The sequence below is a fragment of the Triticum urartu genome, chromosome 6 (genome assembly GCF_003073215.2).
Source record: "Triticum urartu cultivar G1812 chromosome 6, Tu2.1, whole genome shotgun sequence".
Classification (NCBI taxonomy): domain Eukaryota; kingdom Viridiplantae; phylum Streptophyta; class Magnoliopsida; order Poales; family Poaceae; genus Triticum; species Triticum urartu.
In genome coordinates this window covers 553,166,374-553,180,197 of record NC_053027.1, presented here as the reverse complement: position 1 = coordinate 553,180,197, position 13,824 = coordinate 553,166,374, and the positions used below count along the sequence as shown (strand labels likewise).

The 13,824-nt window shown below is 50.2% G+C and overlaps 1 protein-coding gene across 1 annotated transcript; it reads left to right on the top strand.

The window, feature by feature from the left end:
- Nucleotides 1-8,938: 8,938 nt before the first annotated feature.
- LOC125515282 lies at nt 8,939-12,893 on the top strand. Its single transcript, XM_048680726.1, has 3 exons — nt 8,939-9,154; nt 9,501-11,265; nt 11,585-12,893. The coding sequence occupies exons 2-3, from the start codon at nt 9,516-9,518 to the stop codon at nt 12,607-12,609; spliced, it is 2,775 nt and encodes a 924-aa protein (XP_048536683.1). The 5' UTR covers nt 8,939-9,154; nt 9,501-9,515; the 3' UTR covers nt 12,610-12,893.
- The last annotated feature ends 931 nt before the right edge of the window (nt 12,894-13,824 follow it).

Genomic DNA, 13,824 nt, shown 5'->3' with positions numbered 1-13,824 from the left:
CAAGCCGAGCCAGGGCGGCCCATGCACTCACAATCGCCATCATCTTCATCTTGTACATCACCGGCATCCATCATTGATTCCTACTGCTCCGGCCCACCTTGACCCTCCTCGAGAACGCCAATGGACTCGTAGTGAGCAACTCCTTCGGATCCCCTCTTCCACCCCCCCTCTCGATTCTGCCGTCGTATACCGCCGCCACCACCTTGCCGAAGTTCTCTGTGAGCTCGTGCGCCACGAGCGCGTCGCCCCGCGCTCACGCGCCGCTTTGCCCCTGCCGCTGCTGGCCCAAGGCCACGCCTCCTGCGCCTGCCTCCGCCCGTGGCCGCTCGCACTCGCCGCCGCCGCCGGTTGCTGCCGCCCGCGCCCAGGCGCGCCCCTACTCCGCTCCGGCTGCGCCCGTGTTGCTGCTGCTCCCGCGACAGCTGCCGCATGCGTCCGCGCGCAGCCCGCGCTGCTCCCAGCCGCGGCCGCTTCTTGCTGCAGCTGCTCGCCGTTGCTGTCGCCGCTCCCCGCACCGCTCGCTTTTGCTCTGCTACCGCTGAAGCTGCCGCTGCTAGTGCTGCTGGCTGCGTTGCGGCCTGCTGCTTCTGCTGTTGCTGCGGCCAGCCGCCTGCCGTCCATGGCGAGCTCGCCCCCTGTCGTTAACCTGCTAGCAAGCTACGTCATCATACAATTATGGATGGGATAAGACCATCTCAACATGCAATCGTGCATGAGAAAAGACCCACCGCCACATGCAACCATCCATGGAAAAATAATTTTCGTTCTATTATTCTATTTATATTCAATAAACATTTTACCAACATACATAATATTGTATATGTTTTTAACTTTGGTTCACGTGTTATTAATCTAAATATTTCTATTCCACACAATCAAATGAAAAAATGTTCGTCGATTGAATTTTTTGCACAAATTTCAAAACTTGTTACCGAATTTTTGAAAACCATATGAATTTAAAAAATGTTCCTCAATTCAAAAAAATGTTTGACAAATGTTCATGAATTCAAAAAATACTTGCGAATTTGAAAAATTATCCCCAGATTTAAAAAAAGATCACAAATTCAAAATATTAATGAATTAAAAAACTGTTCAGAATTTTAATGTGGAAAAATGAAAAGAGAAGAATAAAACGAAAGAAAACATAAAAATGAAAGAAAAAGCACATAAAAGCATTCGCAAATTAAAACAAAAAAAAACTGAAAATAAAAATGAAATGGAAGAAAAACATGATTTTTTAATGAAAAAACTGGTTCAGGGAAGGTTCTAGAACATTCCCAAAACCAGCTGGAAAACAACACGGAAAAACACTGTAATGGGCCAGCCCATTTAGCCTACGTGCTGAGGAGGGTGCGCATTTCTTCGGTATCCATCGACCAACGTGATAAATAGGATCTGCCATTGTATTAGCGGGAATGGGTTGGGAGGCTGGCAGCTCATCTCGAGAGGGCGTTGCTCGACTCCCGGTGCTTTCCGTCGCCCTGCCGTCAATGTGTGGCGTCCGCCTCCGGCGTGGTTGAGAGACAGATGTTTCCGATGCCTCAGTCGAGGTCATCGCGCAAACTCTTGCAGGGATCTTATCCGATGCACGGACTACCTTCGATCCGATCACATCGTTCGCTTCTGCTGTGCAAAGAAGCATGTTCACCAAACATCGCCGCACCAATGTCCTACTCCATCGCCTACACCCACCAGTGAAGTCATCACATCAAGTTTCAGTTTGTCTTGTCTGTGCAAACCGGGTTGGCAGAGGAGTCTGAGTTACTTCGCACTGAGCTTCGCGGTTGACTTGCGCGAGTTGGGAGTGTTTTGGGGAGAGTGGAGGCCGCACTCGTCAAACTAAAGGTTGTGTTAGTTATGTCTTGGATGCCTGAGCCTCAGATTGGGTCTTTAGTTGGGCAGGAAGCAAGCCTCTATGGACATTTCTTCCCTCGTGCTACATCACGTCCATCGTCGAGGCCTGTGCTGCTGACTTCCTCTGGGAGTGCATTCATCAACGAGGTCGTGACTCCATTGCTGCAGATTATGCCTGAGCTGCAGGAGCGTTGTGGCGAGCCGACCTCACCTCGTTCAATGGTACTTCCGAAGGAGATGGGGCAGATGATGTCTATGGGTGACGAGGTTGATGCGGTAGGTGCTTTGGCACCTAATTTCGAGGCGCGACTACATGGTTCGCCTCTGCCGTGTGGGCAACTGGAGGTGCCAGAGTCCATCGTGCCGGTGGTACCTGTGACTAAAGATGTTCTTGTGGTGGTATCTGTAAGGGACAAGGTGGCGTCTGTGGGTGTCGACGTTGATGAGGTAGGTGCTTTGGCATCTCATTCTGAGGCGCCGAAGTCCATCCGGTCGGCCGTCTTTGACTGTGAATGTATGTTGGCACGTATTGACGAAGTGGTCTTCAAGAAAAAGCTTTGCCGCTTGCTCACCTCCTTGGAGGCAGCCGGCCCTGGGTCTGGCAAGGAGATTGCTTCCCTCCTAGCGGATGAGGCTTCTACAGGAAAAATCAAGAAGGTGAAGAAGGCTCTCAAAAGTATAGGCATGAAGAATGACGCCCTTGGTAAGGCGTCCGCAACTGCTTAATGAATGATATTCAGTCTCTTCGACCACCATCTCCGATAGGCTTCGGTGGTATCCGTTGTCTTCAACCTTGATTTTGTTAGGGGTTTCTTTGTGACGTAGAAGTGCGAGGGATTGTGGTTGTTGTGCGTTATGTGTGTTTGTTTGGTTGACCGTGGGGTCGTGAAGTTTCTTTCTTAGCGAGTAGTCCGCATATGGTCTATATGTATCGGTTTCGCCCGGTTTTTCGTTAATTAACTGGACAATTCTCTTCTTTTTAATTAATCTACGAGGCAAATCATTTGCCTCCGTTTTGAAAATAAAAATAAAAAATGTAGTTAGAGATGACACGGCACATTTTCTGAACTATGCCTGTTGTTGTGTTGGACAGTTGATGTACACGGCAACAGAAGCAGCGACAGAAACAGTTAACAACAATGGTTATGAACATGAACCCCCTTTTGCGTCTAAATGAAAATGTAACACGCCTGTCAGTTCCTCAAAAAGGGTAATAGTTCTGCGCATATACTCCCTCCGTTTCGGAACAAATTCGAAAGATTTTGCATCGTCCGGACAGTGGAGTTCCTGCGAAGAATTACAGCTCGATGGCGAGTTCTGAACCACCAGGGTTTCATTTCAGATTTCACGAACAAAGTCGCGCTGAACTGGGTGCACCTAACGTTGTGCTCTAAATCTAACTCCCAAGATCTGAAGCAATTGGGACTGGCTGGAACACGGAGCACTTGTAGCTCAGCAGCCGACATCATGGACGGCCAAAGAGAAAAGCTCCTTTGACTCGCTGAATATGCATTCTGATTCTGGTTTTCTCCTTTTGAGGAATCCATCCCCAAGGTCGCCACAAAGTGGACGCCTCCTGATCAAAGTCAACCCACAAGCTAAGCTAAGCTAGGTAGCACTAAAAGGAAAAGGTAGCATCATGCTTGCACGCTAATGCATGTACACTGCAGCACAGCACAATTTTTTTAGCTGAAAACTGTAGGAGGGGCAGTACAATCCGTGTACATCGGTGATAGGCTGTGGCTGCAATAACACGAGCATGGCAGATCGTGCCAGCCATGTTAACGGGCACAGGTCGGGTCAAAATCTGACCCCTGTATCCTGGAGGTGCCAAGCTTAACAATATGCTGGTAAAGTGGTAATCGTAGTAATTGACGGGCAGGTCGCTGCCGACAGTCATGTTGCTTATTACTGAAAGCTTAACCATCCAACCTATAGTTGATTCTCCAGATAGGCCACCCGAGTTATTATGGCGAATATGTTGGGTAACTGGTTGAGGGAAGTTTCTTCGTTGCTTAAACCACAGATATGATTCATTGTTTGTATCCCCTACCCCCTTGATGCTCCATTTTGAACGATTTGGTGTTTGTGCTTTAGTCTGAACATTATGAAATTGTTGTAATGACCTTGATATTAACAAAGTAAGATTTTCAAACATTTTTCAGGTCATCCACAAAGTCACTATTTAATGTGTATTTGGTTTATCCTTCTTCATGTGGAGGATGGAAGATCTATGGAGTTTGGGCGCAACCAACCGGATGGTTGCAAGGGATTTCTTCAACCTTGATTGGATAGTGATCCAATAACAGGATTGGTGATTGAGTCATTTTTCTTGTTATTACCTGATTATTTTGAGTGTGCTGCTCCAAAAGAAATTATGTATACTTTATATGACTCTTTAGATGTTGGTTACTTTAAACTTAATAAAAAAGTGCTTGATGACGACTTTTGCAAATGACAGTTGAAGCCGGTTCTTGATATCATTATTGTAGTTCTTTTTCTACAGTCATTTCAATTATGGAAACCGCCGATTTTAACAAATATTGAGTTCAACCTAAAGAAGGCAAAACAAAGACATGAAGCTAGGTCACCAGGTACCCACGAAGGACCAGAGTGCTTCTCCATTAGCACAAACAAGTTCAAGCTCATAACAAGCACCAATATACCATGTAGATCATTGCAAAACAACGCAGATAGTGGTAAACAACCATTAAAGAGGCTGGGGAAGATGAACGAGGCATCAATGTTGGAGTGTTAGCCTACACCAGAAGTAATCCTAGGACCGTCTATTCCTCAGTTGGTTGATTTTTTTCCGGTTGTTTTTGCCCCAATCGGGATTGATATGCAACGGATGTCCTTCATCTTCAACCTTTCGATACGCATTGTTTCTTTTTCTCCTTGCAACATGAATTCCTCCAGCCACAGCCCAATCGCCCCACCTCCCGCGATTTCCTATTCGAGCCCTCGTCGGCGACCCGTCTCGAGCTTGACAGCTATCTAATCCAAATGGCGGCGAAAATGAAAAGGTCCATCATCTGCACCAGTCAACCCATGTTACCCCTGTCGACAAGCTACCTCATCTGCACCGGTCTTAGCATAGGAGCGCTGCACTATTCTCTCTCTCTCGTGAAATTGACTGATCTAAATTTGATTGATCACAACTAGTAAATAGCAAATGCATTTTTTATGCTGAAATTTACTAGTATTACTCTCTTCGGTCCTTTTTAGTCTGCAGTTTTATCCAAAGTCAAAGTATCTCTATTTTGATAAAATTTATAAAAAAAGTATCAACACTCACAATGCCAAATCAGCCAACTCCATAGATCTTCATTATGAAATGTAGATGATGGACCTTGTTTGATTACTATGAAATGTAGTTTCATAAGACATATACTGCTATTGTAGATGTTGATGTTTTTTAATATAAATTTGGTCAAAATTTAATTTTTTTTGACTAAACAAAAATCTAGGACGCCGATAACTGCCACACGTGTGGGTGTTATGGGGTCTGCCCACACGTTTTGTGTGGTGTCTAAGAGGATCAGCCCACACGCCTCTCTTTTTTCCCTCTCGGTCCCTCTCACACGCCTACGTGTGGGCGAAATAAATAATGCCCACACGCCCATATGTCAGGCCTCTTGCCTCATGGTCCCGCACTCCCCGACTGACAGTCACCACACGCCTCGCAGTTGCCATGGTTCGGACCTCTCTTCCATGTTCGTTTAACTGCATTTGCCATGTCGCTGAACTACAGTTGCCATGGTTGCTCAACTGTAATTGTCATCTCAGGTCAAGTGCCAGATGCCATTTTTGGACAACTGCAGTTGTTGCCATGTATAGTTTGGTTTACTATAGTTGACATGATTTGAAAACTTTAGGAGTTGCCACCTACTAACACTAGGCAGTTGCCGTGTAGTGCTACAAAAAGACATGGCAAAATAACATGTTCGGGTAAAAAGAGAGAGTTGTCATCTGCTTACACACTAGGGCAGTTGTCATGTACCCTACAAAACACATGACAACTGACATGTTCGGGTAAAAGAGAGAGTTGCCATCTGCTTAGAAGCACACTAGGGCAGTTGCTATGTACCCTGCAAAACCCATGGCAACTGGCAACTTTGAGTGTGGGAGAGGAGACGGACGTGTGGGCGAACTGATAAATGCACACACCAGCCCCCTGTGTGGGTGAACTGCTAAATTACCACACATCGGTCCCTCCATTGGTGAAAACGGACGTGTGGGCAACCGGATGAATGCCCACACACCAGCTCAGTCCTACGTGGCACCATAAACATACCAAGATTCGTGCAACCACAAACATATATGGATCCACGCGTGTGAGCGAGATGCTAACGCCCATACGTATGGGCGTTAGTGTTTCCGAAAATCTAATAAGGGGAGTAAAAAATACCAGAGGGAGTGTATCGGAATTGTTGTTTGTATGCCCTCCATTGGCTTGGGGGCACGGAGACCGATAAAAAGATGAGATGGAGGTCTTTCCAAGCAAAACTAGCATCTTTGCCCCCCAACTGCAGCAAACTCGATCGCAGCGTACGCGTTCCCTCGATCGCGTACACATGCGACGACATGCCGCCCGGTGCTACTCGCCTACGTAATTCATGTCGCCAGATCCACGAATGCCGGTGGTCCAATGTGCATGCGATCGGTCGCTTGGGTTAAGCTCCAAGCCAGGCTGCGCTTTTGCATGCCCCGGCCCTTTCCTTCGTCCATTCGCATCATGTGTGTATTTGGTGAAAACTTTAGCAAGTAGGATGACTGCGCTGGCACACTGTATTGCACCTACTGCCATGGTTTAGCGAGGGTTCACGCTACGTGTTTGACATTTTGGGCGGGCATCGTCGATTGATCATTCCCTTACCATCTCGGGAGAGGATCGAGCTGGTTACTTAGGCCCTGTTCGGATATCCACCAAATTCATGGAATTAAAGAAGTTGTGGAGCACCTAATTTCCAACTTCAATATTTTAGCCTACAACTCCACCGGCTCCGCAAAGCCGAGTCTGGAAGCGGAGGGACTCCGAAAACTCCCTTAGTTTTGAAAGGTTACGAAAAATGCTGGTTAAATATTACTAGGCTTGATTAATCTAAAATAAAATGCCCCTAGAGTAATAAGTACCCTAGGTGCTAGCTAATGTGCTTTGTCACGTTTTTTTTAAAACACTGTACAGACGCAGACACTCATACATGAACGCGCGCACGCACACCCACACCCTACCTCTATGAGCATCTTCGAGAGACTGAGCCGGCACATCATTTTAAGATTGACGAAGTCGTCACAGACGCCTTCATAGTCGACAGTAATGTCTCCTTCCCACTGAACACATAAGTACTCTAGGTGCTAGCTAATGTGCTTTGTCACGTTGCTAGTTACTACTACGTCAGCTCTCTAACCTACCCTTCACGTCAAAATAAGGATACGAAAGGGATGAAACAAATGTGACCAGTGATGATCATGCGGATGTACAAGACCCGTGTCAGAGTTTGGCACCAAAAAGAAATTTACATTCTGCAATTTTTTGGTTTTACAAGTTTTTTCATAGACAAGAATAATTTGCATCCCCCAAATTACCACATAGTGTATATTTCGTCTGTCAACTAATTTTTGTGTAACTTCTACCCTATCTTATGAACACATGATGGCTTTCGTGAAAGTAGTAAAACAAGGTCAAAGTCATGGTTTTGGCCACGTAACCAACCCATGTGGCGATCGAGATTAGACGACATTGAACATCCCCCCACCCCTCTCTCTGTGTCTCCTCATCGTGTCTATTTTTCTCTCTTTTTTTGCCCATCACCTTCGTCACCACTCGCTCCCATGCTTCCTTCATGCCTCCCCGTTCAACAAGGAGGAAATTACTCGAGCAGATATGTCGGATAGAGGCGTAGAGCAATGTGTCGATGGCTAATTAAAGAGGGATTTATACACAGTAAGCCATGGAGGAAGGATGCGAACATATGGAGATGTAGTGGATGACACCTGGATGCGCGTTGCTGGCTCATGTATGACCTCGCTCGTTTATGGCACCATCGATGCTTCGGAATAAAGTGGTCGTGCGAAGGTATCACCCGTTTGAAGATCAAGGCGGTGGTACCTGTTGGAAATATGAGCAATTTACCGAATGATTTTATTAACAGAAATATTCGATAAAGCATGACTAATATAACATGGATAAAAGTAGTCATGCGATCTAACATGTGCATATATGAACTGCAACCAAACATGTCTAAAGCAGATAGTAGAACATGTTGCATATATGGCGTAGAACCTATCATATGAAGGACAGAGGAGGAGCGCGTGTGGATGTCCCTCTTATTCTCATCCTCATACATGTGGAGAAAGAGCCTCCCTTATAAAGAGGTCCAACTTCCTCTAAACTAGCAATGTGGGACTAAACTTTAGTTCCACCTCTTGCCTTGCACGAATGGGCTGCGTGGGCCTCTATGATTTATTAGGAATTTCTGAAACTGTTATTGGGCTAGGCTCAAAATAGACAAAATTCCAGCAGTACCAAACAAGCCTAGAGGCGAAAGATCAAGGTGGTTGGGTGGCTTGGATAGTTGTACAAAGAGAAGAGGGAGGGGGGGAGAATGAGAGGAGTAAAACCAGCTCTCATGTGTAGAATACCGCTTCCACCGTGCCATGTGAAGTCAAAACCAACCGCCAGGAACCAAATATATCTAATACCATTGTAAGTTGCAGGACAAAAAAATAACACTATTTGCTAAGCTGAGGGACGAAAAGCACACTCGTTTTCTTTTTTCATCATCTCAATATATACGTGAGGAGGTGTTTACTTACCATGGTGCATATGCTTGGAATGACAAGCTAGGTAACTTAAGCATGCATGCATGCATCCTTTGCCATCCATGTGAGGTGATCGCTCGGGATCGGCGCCATTTTGTGCGTGCATGAAGCTCTGGCTTGCCTGCTTTCGTCACACTCATCCTCGTGCCGCTCGCACAACGTACGTTCCCACTGCTTCCTCCCTGATACGTGCATCGATCGCCATTGCCTATAAAAGTGGGAGCACACGATGCATCACAGCCTAGCTTAGATCCTCAAGTCCTCCACGCAGAGCATGATCACAAACTAGAGTAGACTAGTGCTCTCTTACTATCTTTGATCCTTTCTGTCTTTCTTCCTTCATTTTGCATTTTGACTGTTCCTCAGAGAATTAGCTTCAGTAACCCGTTTCTTTACCTGCTTCGCCGAACGTATGTCCATGTGAAGATCGAGCTAGCGTTCTTGCTAGCAATTGGTCTGCAGGATCCATTCCAAGGTAAACTCACAAGCAAGTCCATCCTAAACATGCTGCTGCCTGTTCTTTCTTGGAAAAACATACATTTGCACTAGTATATATGCTGCTTGTCCTTTTCGAAAAAAAATATGTTGCTTGTTCTTGTCTGAACCCGTGTTCGCTTTGCTGAACTCCTACTGCATCCATTAATAAATCAGATGATATTGCTGACTAATCAAGCAATTCATCACGCCTACGTAGCTTACATGCTGTTTAAAGTAGCAGAGACTTTCACATTTGCATGCTAGTTAAGCAAAGTCAGCAGCATAAGTGAAGCCAGTAGCAGTGCAGTCTCGTACGTCTCACGACTTCTTTTTCAAATCAGCAGTTTCCCGCCATCACCATGGGCATCACCCGCGCGCACATCGTGAAGAACGACTCCCTGGAGGACAGGCTGGGCGACTACGTCGGCGGCAAGCCGAGGCGCGCGTCGTTGGGGGCGGCGGCGAAGCACTCGTCGCGCCTCGTGGCGGCGCTCACCTGCCTCCAGCTCGCCTTCGCCATCTACGCCACCTTCCTGCTCTACTACATGAGCCCCGCCGTGGACCTCCGCGCCAAGCCCGACTTCGCCTGGGCCACCCGCATCGCGCAGCGCTGGAAGCAGAGCATCATGCCCGACGGCGGCGGCGACCTGCTGTTGTCGCCGCAGGAGGTGTGCGAGCACGAAAGCATCGAGTTCGAGCAGAAGAAGTCCACCGACGCGCTCATGATCCGCCTCAAGCGCGAGCTCTACGACGAGGTGCTCGCCTTCCAGCGCCGCTCCTTCGCCGCCGAGACGCTCCCCGAGCTCCTCCGCATGCGCTCCCGCTGGCCCTCGCCGCCGTCCGACGAGGCCGGCCGGCCGCGGGTCACGGTCATCCTCAACCACTTCAAGCGGCGCACGCTGTGCGCGCAGCTGGACACGCTCCGGCGGCAGACGCTGCCGTTCCACCGCGCCTGGGTGCTCGCCTTCGGGAGCCCCAACGAGGCCTCGCTCCGGCGCATCGTCGAGAGCTACAACGACACCCGCGTCAGCTTCGTCGCCTCCGGCTACGACTTCAAGTACTACGGCCGCTTCCAGATGGCGCTGCAGGCCGAGTCCGACTTCGTCTACGTCCTCGACGACGACATGATCCCCGGCACCCGCATGCTCGAGATCCTCTGCCACGTCGCCGGCACCGACAAGTACCGCAACGCCGTGCTAGGCAGCATCGGCCGCATCCTCCCCTTCCGGGGCAAGGACTTCACCTTCCCCAGCTACCGCAAGTTCCGCTCCCGGGAGGCCGGGCTCTACCTCCCCGACCCGGCCTACGACATCACCGTCGACCGGATCGTGCAGGTGGACTTCCTCTCCAGCTCATGGTTCCTCGCCACGGAGCTCGTCAAGACGCTCTTCATCGAGACGCCCTTCACCTTCATGACCGGCGAGGACCTGCACCTCAGCTACCAGCTGCAGAAGTACATGGGCGCCGGCTCCTTCGTGCTCCCCGTCGACCCCGCCGACAAGGAGACGTGGGGGGACAGCGAGCACCGCCTGGCCTACGTCTCCGAGACGACAGTCATCTTCAAGGACATCGTGACCGTGCGGGACGAGCAGTGGTGGCGCGCGCTCACCTCCGGCTACGTGACGCAGTGGGCGGCCATGAACCCGCAGAAGGTGGACGCGCTCTTCTACGCGCACTCCCTCGCCGAGGTCAGGGCGCTGGCGCCGCTGCTGGAGAAGTTCCGCACCACCGCCGGCCGGAAGGCGTACCTCGTCGTGTCCGGTGGCGGGCACTGCCCCTGCGAGGAGGCCGCGGCCGTGCTCAAGTGGCCCAAGGTGGTGTGCAAGGAGCGGCGGTTCAAGGTGTTCGACCTGGCCCTCGGCGCGCTCTCTGGCCCGTCCCATTCCGACGTGCCCGTGCTGCAGGCCGTCTACTCCAGCATGCGCGGCCTCGTCCGGATGCACAACCCCAGCGTCATCGTCGCGGTGGCCGACGTCGACGGTAAGGTCAAGGAAGCGCTCCGCATGGCCGCCGACGCCGCTGTCAACCAAACCGCACTCGTCCTCCTCCCTAGAAAGACCATCCCCAAGGTGCTCTGGATGGCCACCCTCCGCCCTGCCTCACTCCCAAGTAAGTACTCTCCGTCTTTTTTTTTATCTCCTCGTCATATAAGATTTGTTGAATTCAAACTTTGTAAAATTTGACCAAATATATATTAAAAATATGAACACCTACGATATTTAAATTATATAATATAAGAAAACTAATTCCATAATGCATCGAATAATATTGATTTAACATAGTAAATATTATTATTATTTTCCTATAAACATGGTTGTACTTTATGAAATTTAACTTCAGACAAATCTTATAACACATCGACCTCCCTCTTTCTCCTCGTCGTACCAATGATCTTCTACAATGATTTCACTGAACACTTACGTTGCAGACTGGAACAAGATGAGGATCTCGGTGAACATCATCACGCAGACGCGCGCGGGGTCCCTGCAGCGGCTACTCAGCTCGCTGAAGAACGCCTACTACCTGGGCGACGAGGTGCCGATCAGCTTCAACATGGACAGCAAGGTGGACGCAGCGACCCTCAACACGGTGAACGCCTTCGCCTGGCCGCACGGCGGCAAGACGCTGCGCCGCCGCATCATCCAGGGCGGCCTCATCCGCGCCGTCAGCGAGAGCTGGTACCCGGCCTCCGACGACGACTACGGGCTCCTCCTCGAGGACGACATCGAGGTGTCCCCCTACTACTACCTCTGGGTCAAGTACGCCCTCCTCGCCTACCGCTACGACCCCACCGTCTCCCTCCCGGAGCTCTCCTCCATCTCGCTCTACACGCCCCGCCTCGTCGAGGTCACCAAGGAGCGGCCGCGCTGGAACGCCACCGCCTTCTTTGGCGCCACCAAGCATGGCGCCAACACCCCCTACCTCCACCAGCTCCCCTGCAGCTGGGGCGCCGTCTTCTTCCCCAAGCACTGGCGCGAGTTCTACGCCTACATGGCGGCACGCTTCACGGAGGACGCCAAGACGAACCCGGTGCAGATCCCGAGGTCACGCACCAACGGCTGGCAGGCGTCATGGAAGAAGTTCCTCATCGACATGATGTACCTTAGGGGGTACGTCAGCCTCTACCCAAACTTCCCCAACCAGACCAGCTTCTCCACCAACCACATGGAGCCCGGCGCCCACATCAGCGCCAAGGACAACAAGCTCAAGCATGACAAGGGCGACTTCGAGGTGCCGCTCGTCGCCGACGACTTCGCGCCGCTCCTGCCGTCGGGCAAGATGCCGCCGGCGTCCAAGCTCCCCGTGCTGAACCTCTTCAACCAGCCCGTGTCCATCAAGGGGCTCAAGGCCGCCGGGGCCAAGCTCCGGCAGGACGTCCTCAGCTGCATCGCCACCCAGCAAGTCTCCGTCGACCACGTCACCGGCTTGCCCAAGAACTGCACCGCCTTCTGAGTTCCATGATCTTCCCTCCTACGATCCCATTGCATAGCATAAACTACGGGCTGCATCGCATTCGCATGCATCCTCATTAGACTCTCCAAATTTGTTTTCTGTTGGTCGAATGTTTGTATCGATTCTTTGCGAATTCAATGCACTTTACGATGTAATGATTTCAGTGCTAGATAAATCCATTCCAGCGACAGCTAATATGAGTATGTATTCTGTTCTCCGTCCTTTTAGCACTCACACTGAAAATGTGAGATGATCTATAAACTAAAGGTGCAGCCAAAAGAGGCATGCGCCCGCCGCCTAACTTTCGCGTTGAGTGCATTGGTGGAAGATATTGTCTACTTTTTTAAGTCGAATCCGCCCTCCTTTTAAATGCATAATGTTTTGTGTGATAAGATTTACTTCACACTACCTGATTGACGTCGAACAAGGCCATCGGCATATGTCCATTTATGCCGACGGCCCCGACAATAAGCTGTTGGCATAGAAATTACCGTCGGATAGCCAGTTATTCCGGTAGTGTCATGTTGCTAGCTAAGTGCTAAATACATTCGCTGCTATATCCATGAGATCTTAGAGCATCTACAGCTGGACTTGTCAAATTCAACACCTCAAACGGCTGACTGTAGAAACCTCAAATCCATATTATTACATTTAACCTAGCTTTCGGACGCCAGATGTACCGCACACCTCAGGTGAGGCAGCAACGACACACCTAGCGCCGGATCTGTGCGCCATTTGGGCGGACACAATGGATTCCCGACAGAAGGAGTCCGAGTGCTGCCTCGCACAAGCTTTCTCCCGGGAGCGGCAAAGCGCAAGCCAGGCGGCCATCTCCTTCTCGAGGCCGCGTAGGATGAGTTAGGGGTCGACGGATCTGGAGGTGAAGCACTCAAATCCGCTGTCCACCATGTCGGAGACGGCCAGAGGTGAGCTTGGGTGGCAGAGGAGAGTGGAGTAAAGTGGCTAGGATTTGGTCCGGCGAGCGGATGAGGAGGAATATATATGGGGTCGGGTGAGCCACCATGGGCCGGGTCCGACGTGGCGAGCGCGCCCGGGCGCCCCCATATCCGCCCCATATTTGGGCTGAAAATGAGGAGCGCCGGTCAGCCCAGGCGTTTGAGGCCCATTTGAGACGCCTTTCTGCGTTGAAATTTCGTGACCGGTCAGTGACCGGGCGGGCCGCCTGAGTGTCTGAGGCCGATTTGAGGCGCTCGG